General features: G+C 35.9%; 1 protein-coding gene across 1 annotated transcript in view; it reads right to left on the bottom strand.

Moving 5' to 3' along the window:
• Positions 1–18,421, bottom strand: part of CDC40 (cell division cycle 40) — a 47,944-nt gene that overhangs the window by 21,396 nt on the left and 8,127 nt on the right. Inside the window, exons 2-4 of the mRNA XM_046675591.1 lie at positions 14,075–14,161; positions 6,838–6,967; positions 1,068–1,151 (exon numbers count right to left, since the gene is read on the bottom strand). Of these exons, the coding sequence (XP_046531547.1) occupies positions 1,068–1,151; positions 6,838–6,967; positions 14,075–14,161 (301 nt within the window). The remainder of the gene's footprint in view (positions 1–1,067; positions 1,152–6,837; positions 6,968–14,074; positions 14,162–18,421) is intronic.

Genomic DNA, 18,421 nt, shown 5'->3' on the forward strand with positions numbered 1-18,421 from the left:
AAAGACTGAATTAAATTACAGTAAGTAATAGCTCATCTTTGATTTACTTGTATTGCAATAATATATAAATTAAATACAGTTCACAAGAGTCTGGTAATTTTTCTAAGTGATCTCAAACTAAACTCGACCTCTAATATCATAAAACTTAACAGTAAGAAGAAAAGAGGAAAGAGGATGCTTCTGGTTGAGACTTTGATTTGATCACTAGGAGGTGGCATACTGTGTGCAGCTGTCAAATTGGAAAAAGAAAGGTCTATGGGAGTCATAGTAACAATTTAACTATTAACTGAGAACCTAGCTACATAAAGATGTGGCTTGTACAAGTCTAATTTAAAGAAAAATGTTTACCTATATGAATTCGAATCAGTTTCTTCCGGCTGTGTGTTATAATAAAAGCTTGTTAAAATTCAATTTTAACAACAATCTAGCTTATATACCAAAGGCAGCTTGATCATATAGGGTCTGTGGCTACTAAGTGTCCTCATACAAATGGCATACTGTTTTTCATGAGCACTTTACGAAGATTCCAATGGGCTGATGAGCTTTGTGACAAGTTAGTGTTTAGAGTACGATACTTTGTCTTATAAGCACAAAATGAATATGACCACAAACATATATTTTAAAACACAGATTCAAACTCAGTCTTCAAAGCAACCCTTCAAAGACAATATTCACAGACATCCACAAGGAAATTTTCTTCTGCTGGTAAAATGTAGCTTGACATTAGTGTTAAGAAATAAACTACTAAAATTAGCTATACATTAATTACAATTTATTGAATGGCTTCTACAGGATTGGCACCATGCCAAGTACTCATTCCAACCCCTGAAAATAGGTACAACCATCTTCCCTACCAGGTTCCATACCTAATAGAAGGCAAAAGCAAGTTCTAAATGGTGATAGTTCTAAACTATATCGCTCTAAACTCTATCACTATTGTCTCAACTTAAAAAAAAAAAAATCAAGAGCTAAATAGAATACTAGTTTTTTCCTACTGTCTAAAGTCAAACTGAAAGACAGTAAAGATATGCATATATATTTGATACTAAATATTTCAAATAAATTACCTTGATTTTTTTCAGCTTCTTCTACAGAGCCAATATATTTAGTAGACACTTGATGATTATCTAACGAAGGGTCCAATGCATAACCTAAAAGGAAAAAAGTACAAATTATTCACTCAATTTTTGCCATTTACAATTCATTTTAACTCTATGCAAATATACTCATTTCATGTTTTTCTTCCTAGATGTCGAAAATGGTCTCTTTAACTTAGGACCAATCCTTCTCTCCTGAGTTTTGTTTCCATTTAGAACAATTAACCCAAATCTCAGGCTGGGCCATGAATGACTTCAGCAGAATAAGAAGCATCATGGGATGAATCTAGTATATTGACCTCACATTACTAAGAGCCTCTCCAGCCAAGATATCAAACTGTGGTCTTACGTTTTGTAAGAGCTTAAAATTACATACGTATACATATAAAAATATACATTCAGAAGCTTAGAAACTGTTTTCTTTTTCTTTTTGACAGATAATATGTGACTTAGTTTATCAAATTATATAAACCATTAAATAATTTAAAAAATAGGGTAAGAAGAACTACCTAAAATCTAGCTATTATTTTGAAAATGTCAATCTCAGCAAAGACAGTCTTCTCTCCTAATTTTAAAATATTTCTACTTCATAAATCATTATTTATATTTCCTTAGTGAGAGAAGTAAGTATGGATATCTACTAGCATATGGAAACACTCTTTCAACTAGTGAAAGAGTATATAGCTACATATAAATGTGGTTTTCAGTGATCTATGGGAACTTAAGAAAATGTACATTAACTCAACTCAGTTTTTTCTCAAGTGGGGGTGCCAGCATGATAAATGTTTGGTAAAATCAGTTTTAATAATAACCCAGCATATTCACAAAAGAAAGCTGGATGGCTCGTCACTCTAGGGCCCACAAACCACGTGAACAATCATGGAATACATGAAAGTACTAGTGTTTTTTTTTCTTAAAGGGCATATCCTAGTGGAAACAGGTATTTTAATTTTCTAGCTAAAGATTAAAAGGGAATTCTTTTGGGGAACAGAAAAAGATTTGTCATCAAACATACTTTTCAAACAAGCTAAGGATGTAGATGTGCAACTCACCCTTGTGATATGCTAGAACAGAACCAACCACTTGGCTATTAGCTTATTTGCATTTAGTTTTGTTCAGTATTAAAATACATTCTTAGCCAGAGGAGAGAGTTTGATGGCAGAAAAGCAGCTTTGGAATAGAATCTCTGAAATCACAGGTTCAAATCCCATGAGTTATTTCATCTTTCATCTCTCTGATGTACAGAATAGTTTTCTGGAAATGTTTTTTTTAAATGAGACTGTATAAGGCTCATATAAAATTTAGACCAAAATACCCTAAGTTAAAAATCCCCATCTCGACCATAAAAATTTATCTAGAATGTAATTCAATCTTGAAGGAGATTCCTGTCTATATAAATGGCAGTGCATTATGTGTTTGGAGGGATGGAGTAGGAGGCAGAGAGTGAAGAGAAATCCCTGGTCCTTCTTGTGTTACTGGGTGAGCACCCATCCCTAACTCGTCTGGTCACAGTGTTGTTTCTGAGGAAAGGAACTTACGCTCTCCTCCTTTTCCATATCCTCATGGTAAAGTCTTTACTGCCACTATCACCATTACCACTGCTTCCTCCAACCCCAGGTAATTAGGGGATAATAGTATTTTCCCTTTACATATAAGGGCAGTTAAACATTTAGCTGTATGTCCTACTAGAGGTCAGCCAGTGGCAGAACTAGATATAGCTCTAAGAATACAGAATTTCAGTCCAATTAGTTTTCTACTATCCTGTGTCTCAAATAAGTGAATATTAGTTCTGAAATATGCTCATCTATCTTTCTGAAGCTTATTCTCCATTTTATCTTTTCAGCTTATTCTCCATTTTATCTTTTCAATGGAGTTAATGTTATCTTCTTCCTTTGTAGTCTTATTTGAAATGGCTCTAATAATATCAATTTTATTACTAGATCCTTAAGATTATTAATACTAATGTCCCAATATATAAATGAAGAGAGACTAAATAAACAATTTGTAAAACATGGTCACAAATAAATGGGAAAACCTTCAAAACTCACTAGTAGTCCAAATGAATAAAATTAAAATAAAGAGAGAGAATATTTTGATTATCAAATAAACAAAGGAAAAACAATCATAGATCTTGGGTAATGAGAGTAGGACTTTGATATATGGAGGTAGCAGTATAAGTTGGGAGAGTTCTTTAGGAAAGCAATTTGAGAAAACATAACAAAAGCTTTAAAAACATTTACATTCTTAGGCCTGCTGCTGGGAATTCATGTTAAGAAAATAACCAAAAAACCCACAAAGTTTTATGCACAAAGATATTCAGCACCACATTTTAAAAAGCAGTTTAATATATACGTCACCACATTTTGAATAGTGAAAACCGGAACCAACTTGAAATCTAAATGATGTAAGAAATGTTTACATAAATTATGACATCTTCAGGAGAATATTTTAAAAAATTATTTAAAAAGGTTAATAAAGAGTTTCTAATATTGAAGTTAAAACTCAGTTAATAATAACTATGGTGAAACTAAAGGTGTTTACTTTAAATTCTATTTTTCAGTTCCATAGACTGGTGTAAAGAAAATTCTCGGTGAAAGTAGGACAAAGGGAAGAAACCTGATTGAGAAGCCCCAAGGAAGACCAGCAAGGGAGCAGGCCAGGAACCCACGACAAGGGAGGAACAGAGGACAAAAGAATTCACACAAACCACTGAGAGACAGAGAAGTCAGGTGAAACACCATAAATAGGAGCTAAAAGCAAAACTCTGCAATGAGTAAATGGGAAGATACAGCAAATGTGACCATCTTCACCAGTAAGGACTCCACAGGTGAGTTCTGTGATAAACTAAATGTACTGTACAACACAAATCTTCCAGAAATAATACACTTGGATGATAACATTGCTCCAACTACCTAAAAAGGGGAAGAAAAGTAGGATCAGTGTTTGTTCTATAACCTAGCAGTCACAGAGTGATACATGAGTGACTTAGGTAAAACTGAATTCATGTGCCATCTACCTTATGTCTCGTGGTAACACTAGTGCAAGATGTAAGGTTTGCTCCCTGGTACTTTGCAAAAGAAGGAAGGTAACAGAAAGTTCTCATAGCCTTACATTCCATGCATAAGAGTCAGAGAAAACTCGCTCATTCTCTGAAAGGAATCAGATCACTACCTGAAGTTAGACAAGGACTTTCTATGAGAAAATTATAAGACTTTTAAATTAACAGTAGCTATACTTACTTAGTACTTGGGGTTAAAGAAAAAAGAGACTGCTAAACCTGAGGCTGGTTAACTAGTTTATTAATTTAAATTCATACAAATTGCTCTCAGTTCTAAGATTATCATAAGGGAGACAGAGCATTTCTTAGTTTTGCAAGTGGCCACTCCCTTTATTCCAGGCTGCCTGATACAGTACAGCCTCACCTTCACTTTTTGTCTTTAACTCACTAAATACTTCAACCAGTATCCGAGCCCACCACCGCCTAACAGACGGGCAAAGACACTGGTTATTTAAAAAAAAAAAAAAAGCCCATTTCTGAACTCAAGTCTAAAGCCAATTAAATAGTTTTAAATGCTTAAAAAGGAAAGTAGGTACCAGTATAAGCTTAACTGGATTTTTCCCCCCATTTTGTTCTACAGGAGATTTAAGCTATCTAAATTATTGCTAAAGGCCCTTCTAATGTCAAAGAAAACAAAGTCTTTAAAAGTCTGTTTTATTATAGACTAAAACACAATAAATTCCTGATGCAATAGAGTTGATTTTTATGCTCTGCATATATACTTACATGAAATCCCTTACATAAGCAATGGGTACAATGCATTTACAACCATTTTATTGGACTGGAAGCGTCACTGAAGTCTCTTAGGGGATTCTGGAGTACACAATCTTGGCTGTGACTTTTGGCACACAGTTAAGTCAATTATAACTTTGCCAGGGCGAAATACGATCTAATAGATGATAATCTTTTCATAACTAGTTTCCAAGGATAGATTAAAATAACTAAGACTATTTGTACTAAACCTCTAAACTAATTTACGGTAAATCAGTTTGCATCACTCACTAAAAATTAGAAAAATTAACTTTCCAACATTAGATTATGTAAATTGTGATAGAACCAATCAATGGATATCATATAGCTCTTAAAAATGAAAAGCTTTCAGATTATAAAGTAACACTGAAAAATGCTTATGATAAAATATTGAATAAAAAGTGAGATGCAGGGGCCAGCCCAGTGGCAGAGTGGTTAAGTTTGTGTGCTGAGCTTTGGTGGGCTGGGGTTCGTGGGCTTGGTTCTTGGGCTCAGGCCTACACACCACTCATCAAACTATGCTGTGGTGGCATCTCACATATAAAACAGAGGAAGCTGGCACAGATGTTAGCTCAGGGACAGTCTTCCTTGAGCAAAAGGAGGAAGATTGGCAACAGATGTTAGCTCAGGGCTAATCTTCCTCACCAAAAAAAAAAAAAAGCGAGATGCAAAACGTTCAGTTCAGAAAGATTACAGCTCTGTAATATAAATATGAATATGAAAAAAGACTTGGAGGGATAAAGACCACAATGCTAAGAGTAGATATTTTAGTATAATGGGATTATAGGTAACCTCTCATTCCTGTCTAAATTTGTTTATATTACTTTTCAATGAAAATAACTATTACTAAAAAGCATCATATAAAAAGAACATATAATATTTCACGATATTGCTTTCTTAACTTTTTTTTATCCTATCTTATAATAATGGAAGTTAATGGTAGATTGGACAGAAAAATTTTAGAACTTCGAAAAAATTCTACCATAAGAAATAAAAGGGGGAAATATTAGAATTCTAACTGCAAAGAAAACTTAAGAAAAAAAAGAGAGACAACATTGCTGAAGTCTAAAAATGTGATTATTAAATTTGTTGTAAAAAACAATTAAGTTTTCTTTTTCAGTTACTCTTTTGGGAAAGAAACACCAGCACAAGTAATTAATTCATAAAGAAGATCACAACTACGACAGGCATAAAAACATTCTCATTTACTTTGTTCACCCATCCCTGCCAAAAAGGTCTTTAAAGCAGAAGGTGACCAGTGTGTCTGTCTATCTACAGATGTGGATTACAGGAAGAGAAATGAAAGGCACCACCAGATATGAACAAAGCTGATGTAAGTGCCCAGGACCTATGATCTGTGGAACTACCAACAAGGACATTACAAAGGCCATCTCTTCTCTTAGAGGGGATTCCCAGCCTTGCATGCATATTAACTTTCTTATATCCTGCCACTGAGGGGATGTAATTATTTTACACAGTGAATTTGTGGCCATTCTATTTCCTGATGCCCCTTGGTGATCAAGAGAAAACTTGTCTGTGATAAGATGTGAGAAACAGAGTAAAGTCAACTAGTGTATAATAAGATAAAAAATGTAACCTCTTACTCTATCCTGCCATTTACGAACTTCAACAGCAATCTGCATGTAATGGGCATTCAATAACACCTGTTCACTATCAAGTAGATCTTAAGACCACAGAATATTTCTAGTATTCAGAAATCATAGTGGATTTAGAATGACAGCCAAAAATAGTAGTTCACCTTTCCATTTGTATAAATATTTATAGATGTACATAAGAAAATACTACCTTTTTTGAAGGAATTCAGATTAATAAATTTAAAAAGCCAGAAGATAAAGGTGATTATCACACACATACATACACACATAACTCCTAATGAAGTCAAAGTTAAAACTATAAGTCTTATCACCTTACCATATGTGGCAAAAGTTCTTCTTTGCTGTTCAAACATAAAATCATTGATATGAGCTGGTTCAGCATACCCAGAAAGCATATTTCTAGGGGCAGCCATTTGCTGTGTCCTAAAGGGATTTTCTGGTCCAAACTGTAATGTTATAAGAAAACAAACAAACAAACTTAAATTCTGAGTCTATAAAGCTAGAAGTACCAGAATAATGTACAACATACAATCTATTTTCAACTCTAACTCGTCAGGGGCTGAGTACCCTATTTGGGAACATGCTCACTCACATAGTTCAGAAGAATTGGGCAACGGCTGATTAGGACTGTCTGTCAGCCCCTAGGACAGAAGGAGAGGAACCTACCTAGTTCATCCAAGTCTACATGTATCTATTTAAATTTAAGTTAATTAAAATAAAATATTCAGTTACTTGGTCACACCACCCACATTTCAAGAGCTCAACAGCCACGTATGGTTACCAGCAGCTACATTTCCCTCATATCAGGAAGTTCTATTTGACAGTGTTGCTCTAGATAATTCAGACTTTCTATAACTTTGTCTAAACCATGATTTGGGGGATTTGGGTTGACTTTTATACGAATAATGGCACTGTGATGTAATTTAAAAAAAATATGTTTCTCCTCTACTAGACTATGAGTTCCTTAAAGGTGGAGACTTAGAATCCTCCACACCAACCATAGTGATGGGCATACAGAAAGCACTAATGAGGGAAAGATTAGTCAGAATCCCATGGGGGCAGAAGACAGGAAAACAGACAATAAAAGTCAAGTGCTTGAAAAACTCCCTAGGAAAAGACATTACAAATGTAAATAAAATTTCTCCACTCTGAAAAGTCACACTATGAAAGTCTTACACAAAATAGTACCATTATCACCTATTTGTATATAATGCTTTGAGTTTCCAGAATGGCTTTTCAAACGTTATTTAATTTTATCTGCACAAAAACTCTGGAAAGTTAAAGAGGTATTTTCCCTCTCACGTTAGAAATGAAGGAAAAGCCACAGATGATGTATTTTACCTACCTTAGAGTCAATAGATTTTTTTTTTTTTGCCGAGGAAGATTTTCCCTGAGCTAACACCTGTGCCAATCTTCCTCTATTTTGTATGTGGCTTGCTGCTACAGCACAGCTGCCATGGAGTGGTGTAGGTCCACACCTGGCAACCCAACCCAGGCCCTGAAGTGAAGCACGCTGAACTTAACCACTAGGCCACAGAGCCAGCCCCAAGATTTTTTAATTAGTAGAAACAAGACTAGAACAAATCCTAATCTAATGTTCTATTGCATCATAACATTCCTTAAATGTACAATTATAGCCTCTAAATTATTAAAAAATTGGGTAAAAAAAGTACTAGAATATATTGTGTCAAGTGCTATTAGTTTAATGCTGTTATAAAAGGTACTGAGAAAATCTAACTCTTTTCTTTTTTGTTTTAAAATAAAGAATAAAATGAACTTTGGAAATAGTAGAATTAGAACATTTTTTATTTGAACTCTGGAAGGTCTACGGTCATGATGAAATATTTTGACATTAGAACATCCTAGGTCACTACCATTAGAAACCCTCTTTTCTATGATACCTTTCCAGAGCCAGAAACATAAATTATTCATCTCTTAACCAGAATGTTGCCTTCTCTAGATATCAACGTTATATTATGCATGAAAATCTGAATTTAAATGTTAGATTTGCCTTACTTTTTTTTTTTGGCTTCAGAATAAATTACTACAATGTTCCTTTCTACTGACAGTTTCCATTTCTATGATTAAAGTGATTCAGTCTTAAAATATCTGATTTATATGTAAAGCTCTTACAACTATTTATTCTAAGTTATAATAAAGGACAGTACATACTGTCCATTGCAGCCCATACTAGTTCTTCCTGTGCTGATGGCTGCAAACGTAGGAAAAAAGTCTAGATTACTGAACGCCGGAAGTTGTAGTTAACTTCATTCACAAAATATAATATAATAAACACAAAATTTATTATAGAAACAAGGAACACTCATAAAGTTAAAGATAACACAATGATTTAAAAGTTTCCTAGATGCTCTACTTGCTATAGTCAACAACTATCCACAAAACAGCATCTGATATTTCCGGGGGGGAGAAAGCTAAAAATGATAAAAATCTCTATTGCCCTTCTTGTCACTCCTATCACATATAATAAATTAACCATTGTAATGCTTATACCTTCCAAGTTAAAAAAGAAAAATACAATTTCCATACTCTTATTTTATGAAGATTTTACAAAAAGAACAATTCTTCTACAGGCCATACATATCAAACCAGCTTCATTGTGGAAGATTGGCCCTAAGCTAACATCTGTTGCCAATCTTCTTCTTTTTGCTTGAGGAATATTGTTCTTGAGCTAACAGCTGTGCCAATCTTCCTCCACTTTTTGTATATGGGATGCCGCCACAGTATGGCTTGATGAGAAGTGTGTAGGTTCACACCTGGGATCTGAACCTGTGAACCCTGGGCCACTGAATCGTAGTGGTCGAACCCAACCACCACGCCACCTGGCTGGCCCCTAAACCAGCTCCATCTTTTAAAGGAAAATTCTCATTCTTAAAGAACTTTGATGTCTATAAGAATACAGATGTATAAATTACAGCTAAGTATATTTTATATATGGTGCTATTCCTAAAGCAGTCTAAAAATTTAAGTGTGTTTATGCTTTACAGATATTTAAGCTGAGACAACAAAAAATCTTCTAATGATACAGGAAGCTGCACGGGGAGAGGATTCATCTACTTTTGGCTCAATTTAACTGCCTGGTTGCCGGCAGCGGTTGGAGCTGACCTCAAAGACATTAAATGCCAACAAAGAAAGGCAGAGAATGGTATTCAGCAGAACTCAGCTCTTCCCAATACTCAAAACACATTTCTCTGATGTTTCTGCTCTCCCTGAATATGCACCTCTTTTAATTCTAGGTTAACCACTAAAAAAACCTCCCCAAACAATGCATATAGAAAACACACAAACTGATTTCCAAATACTTTTAAACTTTTGGCTATAAGTTTAAGAGTAAATTTGTATTCAAGTGATTTTAAAAAATACATATTTGAGTGAATTAGGTATGAGTACTTAACAGTTTTTGGCTAAGGGAATACTGAAGTACACCACAGTCAATTACAATTGTAATCTCCCCATATAAAGCACACACACTTTTGTATTAATTCAGATCACTGCACCCAGAAGAATGTACGATGCTCCTGAGAGGTAAGGATCCTGACATCTTTAATCTGCGCGAGGGAGTCATTTATTTATAGAGTTGGGAGAAAGCATTTTCAGTTTAAGACGTTGGCTGATAAATCTAAGAGATCTGTGGCTGTGGTTTTCAAAAGCCTTCAATAGGTAGAGTACTTGAGGGTCAATTTCTTAGCAGTATGTCATAACATCACAGGAATTAAGAAAATTTATACTAGTAAAAACTGACTATATGGAATCATAACCATAAGTTCACATACAGGAAAAAAAAACCCCATTACTGAACTAATAATCATATTATACTAAGATTGCTGGTAAGTTTTTCATTAATATTTACTGCAGTCATCAATGTTTAAAACATTTATCAACAAATTTTAAAGTGAGAAGAGTCTATTGACTAACTTAATTATTTCCTACAAATTTGGAAAAGATCACCAGAATTCAATTTTATTGGTGGAATACCTCAAATTTGTAAGATATGAGCACAGTTTAAATATTACTATTATAAGAATATTTTATTAGTGTTGGTTCTATGACCTTGGGCCTCAGTTTCCTCATCTATAAAACAAAAAGAGCTGAGCTATATGATTTCTACAGTTCATTCTTACATTTATATTTATAGCAGTCCATACAGCCAGATTTTTTAACAGTAACTAGCATTTTTTTCCCCTCAACTTTTGTATTTTTTTAATTTCTAAAAGTACTACTATTTTAAGGAGTCTGAAATTCTCCCTGAGGCTTATGGGTTTTATATGAGTCTAGAGCAGCTAACAAATACACTTTTCCTTAAGCAGATCTGAAAAGGATTGAGTGAAATGAAGAAAATCACTAGACTAAAACAACGGTTATTATATCTTCAAGTTCCATCTGTAATTTCAGAAAGCTTATTTGGGTATCTCTAGCTGGGTAGACCATTTAGGAAAAGTCCTTGGTTAGGAGGGAGAAACAATCTTTTATAAAATAAAATAGCCAATTCAGTTAATTTACTGAAGTAGCGAAGTCAAAGGCATAGATAGGGGTGTGCCCTGCATACCACAATGGCCTCCAAACTGATATTCCAGTTGCAGCGATTGTTAAGAGCGATCTGGACTCAAATCCCCAAATACACCACTTGCTGGCTGTTTAATCTGAGACTTGGTTTCCTTGCTACAAAATAGGGCTAAGAGTACTTACTTCATAGGGCTGTAGTGAAGACTAAAGGAAACAAGGTACACAAATATGTAAATCCCTCAGTGTGGGACCTGGCATACAGTAATAAGTGGTATTTTTACTTCATTAGTCTTTCTCCCCGTTCTTTTCCATCATGCAAACCCTTACCAGATTACCCTTCTTAAAAATTCAGCTTTGACTATGCTAATCCCCCACAGAATTGAGAGATTCTAGGTTTCTAAAGAACCTCAGAAATCTGTCTATCAAATCAAGACCAGACTCTTCACCGTGGCCCCCAGAGCCCTGTGCAATATTATACAAGCACCATTCTAGTCTCACCCTCTTCTCCCTACTGATAATGACTAAAACATTCCTGTTCTTTAGACCTTTTATGATTCGGCTCATGCTGTTCCCTTCTGCCTGGAATTTTTCCTCATAAAAGCCTACTTAGCCATCAATGCCAATATTAATATAAATATAAATAAGGGCCACCATTTACTAAATGCTTACTCTGTGCCAGGGAGTTTCCTAAGCACATTATCTCATTTATCCTCGTAACTTGGTAAAGTAGAAATTACCTTCATGTTTCCTATGAGAAAACTAAAATAATGCAAGGTTACACAGGAGCTAATAAGCGGTATGTTTAACCTCAAATCTCACGTTCTTAAACTGGACTGTATTGCTCATTTCAAATACTACTATTTTCACAGAGCTTTTTCTCATCTTTACAACCAGATGCAATCTCTCCTTAGACTTGAATAGTACTTTAGAGGCATTATCTCTATCTTTTTAAAAAATAAATTCAGTGCAGCCTCTCTGGTAAAGAGAGGGATATATATCTAGTTTGAGGAGAGGGATTATATCTTGTTTCTAACAGTGGATTCTCAAACTATGGGAACTTGAATTTCATCTAGCAAAGTTCCTGACAACACCTTTCTAGACTTTTCCAACTTAGACAGATCCTAGTCATAAAATTCAAAGTTAATAACTTGTTATGTCACAGACGATTCATTTGGCAATCAGGAAAAATTATAATTTTTCTCCACTTTTTAGTCTCAGCATTTTCTTCTAAAATTGTTGACAACAAGCATAGAAGTGTTCCTAACATAAACTAGTTTATGTATTTAATGTAAGGCTCCCTAACATGGGGAAAAGAAGAACAGAACATTAAAGGATTGCTAACCCCACAAAGAGGATGACAGGCCTACTGCCTTGCCAATAGCACCACAAAAATTTTTGACTTTTTGAATTTTTCTTGAAAGTTTTGAAACCTAGTTACACAGCAATATATTAGTTATGCATAGGATCTAAAAATTTAAGAAAAATAGACTTCATAGAAAATACACTGACACAGGAATGCCACACACACTTCCAAAATTTCTTACTTCAAATTTTATTATTTTCTGGATTCAGTGGTTCTATTTAATTGAAGTATTCTTCATTAAAAAAAAAATCATGAGGCATATATGTAACATACCATCTCTCTCCAATGTGTTGGCTAAAATAGTGCCAAGGGATAAAAGATGGGTTATAGTTTGACAGGATAGAAGGATTTAAGAGATAATGGAATAAAATTAAAAATGTGTCACAGTCTCAGAGCATGAGAATGAGATCCTTGCTTACTGTTACCCAGAGAACAGGCAGAGCCCTGTCTAACACTAGCACACACCGCCTGTGCTACACATTTCAATTGCCATATTTTAAGTGACTACGGAAACCTAAGCATGAAAATTACATGAAATAGTTTTATGGTTCTGATACACCAAAAAAAACCCAATGACTATATGCTAAACAATGAAAAATATTAAAAAGTATTTCTTTCTCCACCAAGATGCAGTAAAATACGGCTCCTCACCTCCATCTTTTAGTGCTCTTAAGGATCCTCCTACTGAAGCCTTATTATTCTTTCTTACAATGACCATTTTCTAGCATCTCTATTTTGGCAATCAAGCATTCTTTTCCTTTTATAAGGGCAAAATATTTATAAATTTCATTTTTTCTATAAAGACTTTGCTAAATGGACAATTTTCACTGTTTCTGATGTTTTCTTTTCCTTCCTTATCTTTTTAATGTTTCCACCGCCATTTATCATCATAAGATGTCTTACTCAGAGCAGGCGATGAACACTGCAACTACTTCCAAGCACTGACCATGTGAGTATGGGACCTCATTTAGTGTTTAGCATTGCAGCATTTGTAACTAGACATTTCATAATATACTCTGCACTGACGATGCTAATAAACCAAATACTTTTTCCCCTTATGGTTAATTTGTAATATTCCTTTATCAACACTGAGAGGAAGATGTTAATTAGGTTCACATCTAAGAATCAGATATTTTAAGATTTCCCTTTTCAAAAGACATAGTTCTATACTATCAGATAGTTGTGTGGATGCAGATACACAGCTAGTGGATTTGTGTGCGTGTGTGTGTGTGTGTGTGTGTGAGGAAGACTGGTCCTGAGCTAACATCTGTGCCAATCTTCCTGTATTTTGTATGTGGGATGCTACCACAGCGTGGCTTGATGAGTGATGCCTGGTCTGTGCCCTGGATCCAAACCTCCAAACCCTGTGCTGCCGAAGCAGAGTGTTAACCACTCTGCTTAACCACTACACCACTGGGCTGGCCCGCTGGTGGATTTTTAAAAGTACTGCCATAAGACCATACTATTTAAACTTTTGTAGGCTAAAGGAATATATTTTCTTTTTTCAAATTGAGATATAATTGACATACAACAAGATATATTTTCTAAAAGTTTAAATAGTATACTTTTGTGAGAAAACTTTGAAAAATTCACCAATTGTTTATCTACTTAGGCATAATTTAAATACTTTAGCAAAAGGCAGAATCTTAAATATAGTGTCCTTTCTTACCTCAGGAGCAAACATGGTCTCATAGGTAGGATTATACTGAACCTCTTTAACAGCAGGGTCAAGGTGAACTCCAGTCTCCAAGTCTTCCTAAAAGAAAACCAGATGAATGTTAAAGATCTGACGAATAACTACTTTAGAAACTACATTAAGCTAGCCATTTTAACACCAATTTAATCATTATCACACTAGGGCCATGTGATTAATAGTTCTAATAATCAAAGACCAATAAAAGTAATGTATGTGGTTACAGAAGTTAGAATGCATAACAAAAATTTTTCCTTTCAAAACACTGACTTTATCCCATTTGAACAAATTAAAAATGTCTAAGTTAACACTACTCAAAGCCTTAAATTAAGAGAATCCAACTCTTCTTTCTTAGTAACTCAAACGACCTGATCTTCTGCTTCCAAATTCAGGAGAAGCGCTCCTTCGTTATTCAGCAAACCTCCTTAGATATGTACCAGGGGGCACTCGGTTAGAGACTGTGGAGGAAACAAAAGGAAGCAGTAGGGCCCGAACCCTCTAAACCCACAGACTTACAATCTACGTCAACGTTTCCACCTTCCTAAATTCATCCCCAGTTTAAGGAACATAAAAATCTCTTCTCCACTACAGAATTACTGGCAGTCTATCTCCTGTGTAACTCTATCACTTACAAATAGAACAGTTCCCAAATTGGTACCTCGAGCCTGACCCTGTCCCCTGAACCCTGGAGACTTACATATCTAAGCTCCAATTCAACATCTTTTCTCCCAGGGTGCCTAACAGACATCTCACACTCCCTATATCCAAATGGGAACTTCTGCTCTCCCTTCCCCAATGACTTTTCCAGCCTTCTCTATCTAAGTTAATTGCAACTCCATCCTTATATTTGCTCAGGTGAATACTGCCGGAGTTATCCTTGACTCCTCTTCTCTTCACATTATATATCCAATCCATCAGCAAATCCTCTACCTTCTACACACATCCAGACTTCAACCACTCCCCCAGTCCTCTTTTCCTATCACTGCCGTCCAACTTACCATCTCGCCCCTGCATTACTGTAATAGCCTCGAAGTCGTCTCCCTGCTTCTGCCCTTGCCCACCTACAGCCTCACTCCACACAGGGGCCAGAGTGATTCTTTAAAATATTAGTTAGATTATGCTACTCCTTTGCTCTAAACCCTCCGGTAGCTTCCCACTCAGAGTAAAAGCCAGACAAAGACTTACAAGACTCATTATCAGTTGTTCTCAAAAATTAAGTATGGTTCCCTAGGGTCGTTTCACAGTGCACTGTTGTCTTCCTGTATTGTCCTGCACGAGTATTTACATATTAAAACACATTATTTGTACATATTTAATTTACATATTAAACATATTAAACATACTATAAATACCTTTAATTTAATTAGGGCATTCAAGTTATATTTTGAAATTTTTAAGGAAGTTCCTATTCTCTATGAATTATATTTCAGTAAAGCTAGAATTACAAAATTGCTGTTACAAAATGAGGAAGTTGGATCTAATTGGTTGAGAATTTACCCTCCGTGATCTGCCCTCTGCCCACACCAACTTCTGTCTTCATCTAGCCCTGCGCCTGTGTTCACTTACTCCAGCCTCACTGGCTCATTTGCTATTCCTGGAATTTATCAAAGGACAATCCTGCCTTAGGGTCTCTGGACTTGCTGTTCCCTCTTCTTGGAATGTTCTTTCCCTGGATATTCACATGATTGTTCTCTCTTCTTTCAGGTCTCTGCTCAGTTTTTCTACTTTCCCCTTACTTCGCTTTATTTATCTCCATTATATTTATCATCACCTGATGTATATATTTATTATCTACCTCCCTCTACTAAAATACAAGCTATACACGCTGGATTTTGTATACACAAATGTGTTCTAAACCCCTAGAACTATCCCTAACATATCACCATCTGTATCCTGCTGGCCTCTTGCTGATGGCAGGATATATCTGTCAACATAAAGCAAAGACAATGTACAGTAATATTGCAAATTTTGCAAAAAAGGTGGGATATCATGATGTTGACAGTGATACTGAAGAAGCACCGCGACTGACAAATGGCAATCTGGTAGAGTTAGACCAGCTAATGACCAAAGACCTGAAAATGACAAGAAAAAGAATACCATAGACACAAACTTATGAAATTACCACCTTTAAAACACCCTTCACCAAAGCAGCCAACTTAGTTCTTCACTTCTCAAAGATACGGTCTTTCAGGTACGACTCCCTGAACTTCCTTCAAAAGTCTCCATATCTTTAACTTACCTTAACCTTCCCATGACTTTAATTTCCACCCCAAATTTTTATCTGCAGCCTCGACCACACTTCTGGTCTCTGGATCCCCATATCCAACTGCCTATGGAACTTCATTATATGGAGGTTCCACAGCATCAAACGCTTTGCTATGTCCAAACAGAAGATATCATCCCCATAACTCCATCCTTACTCACGCACAAATCCAGGACTGAGCCTTACTGACTCCACCTCTGAAGTGGTTCTCTAGCAACCCTACTCCCACCTTCCCTTCACGTTCTAGCCACTACTGTCCTACTGTAGCCTTCATCATATCCTGCCTGGTCTATTATAATACCTCCTTACCTGGTTTAATATACTCTAACTTTTACCATATTAGACTAATTGCTGATTTTAAAACTATGAAGCTCTTTCATGCTTTCCATACCATTTGCAATGTTACTGTCTTTGTTCCTCATGCATATCCCTTTACCATCTGATAATCTATCATCCTCTTATTTTCCCTGATACCTTCCCTCCTCCTGGTTCAAGAAAACTGCTTTTCATCCACAGTCCTGTGGAATGGTGTAGCAACTCCTCATGGCAACTGTAATAGTACACTATTTGTTGCACACGACTTTTACTTACATTTTACATCCTTACTGCCTAGTAGAATGCAGGCCATTCAGCGCATGTTCAATAAATATTTGTTAAATCAAATGGAAGAAAGAAAAGTCAAATCCATAGAACAACTAAAGAGGATGAAGGCAGACCAAAGATCACTGAATTCGGCAATTACGTCACAAAAGAACCTTTGTCAGAGTGATTTCCATTGTGGCATGGAGTAGGGAAAGCTACTTGCAAGGGGCAGAGATATAACTGAGGATTTAGAAAATCAAGACAGTAATAATTTTTACTCTTTCAAGACATTTGGCTGTAAAGAAGAAGAAACGGGGTGCCAGACTGAAGGATTTTCAGGATAAAATTAAGTTTGTTTTTTCCTTCCTTAAGAAAAGACTAAGTCAAAGATTTAGTCAATCATAAGCTACAGGAAAGGAGCGAGCAAGGAGAAGCACATGAAAAGAATGAGGGGGCAATCAAAGGTATGGTTATCCCAGAAGAGGTGGGAGGGGAGAGAACCCAGGACACAGTTGAAGATTAGCCTCTGAAAGAAAGAGAGCTCTCTCTGAGCTGAAACAGAGATGACAAAGACGAGGATGGGTGACGGGTGATAGATGTTTGGAGCAGATGGGAGATGTTGAGAGCCACAGTTGATCTTTTTATTTTCTTTGTGTTGTCAGGAGCATAAGCATCTTCATAAAGCAAGTATGGTAACTTCAGCTTCATTTATTCATTCCAGAAATAATGACTGGGGGGTCTACCTATGTGCCAGGCACTGTTCTAGGCCCAGAGAAATGGACGACATTCCCCGCCCTGCTGGAGCTTACAGTCTAGTGGGGGAGACAGACGATAACCAATATAACAGTGAATTATGTAGTTTGCTAGAAAAGCGTAAGTGCTATGAACAAAAATATTAAACAACAGTAGTTGCCAAGACCAGGATAGATATATCATCTCATATTATCCTTACAACAACTCTGTGAGGTATTAGCAAGATTAAGTCACTTACTCCAAAATATTAATAGAATAAATATGAAGGGCAAGAATTTAAAGTAACCATAATGAAGGATATTAAAAGAGACTCCGTTAGCAACAAATGAAAAAATTGCCAGCAAAGTTAGCCAGGATTTTTAGCTGCAACCAACTAAAACCCTCCCAGGCTGATTAAATTGTGCTGAATCCTTTCGAGTTTCTCTTAGCATTGCCGACAAGGGTGGAGAATCAGCTTGGGGAAACAGGCAGAAATAAAGGGTGAGTATACAGACGGAATCACAATTCAAAATCAATCATATCACAGAACCAGCCCAGTGAGGACAACAGTTCACCATCTCCGAACACCATCACTAATCTCTCTGGCTGCCACTGCATGTTGCTGTTGAAACTACTGGCCCGAGAAACTAGACACTGTTGGCCACCGCCACCACTTAAAAATATTTTCTTGCTTCTTTGTGGACCAGCTTTAGATTAGATTTAGGTGGGCACATTTGGCTGGCTGA

This window comes from Equus quagga, chromosome 11 (assembly GCF_021613505.1).
Source record: "Equus quagga isolate Etosha38 chromosome 11, UCLA_HA_Equagga_1.0, whole genome shotgun sequence".
In the NCBI taxonomy this organism is placed as follows: Eukaryota; Metazoa; Chordata; class Mammalia; order Perissodactyla; family Equidae; genus Equus; species Equus quagga.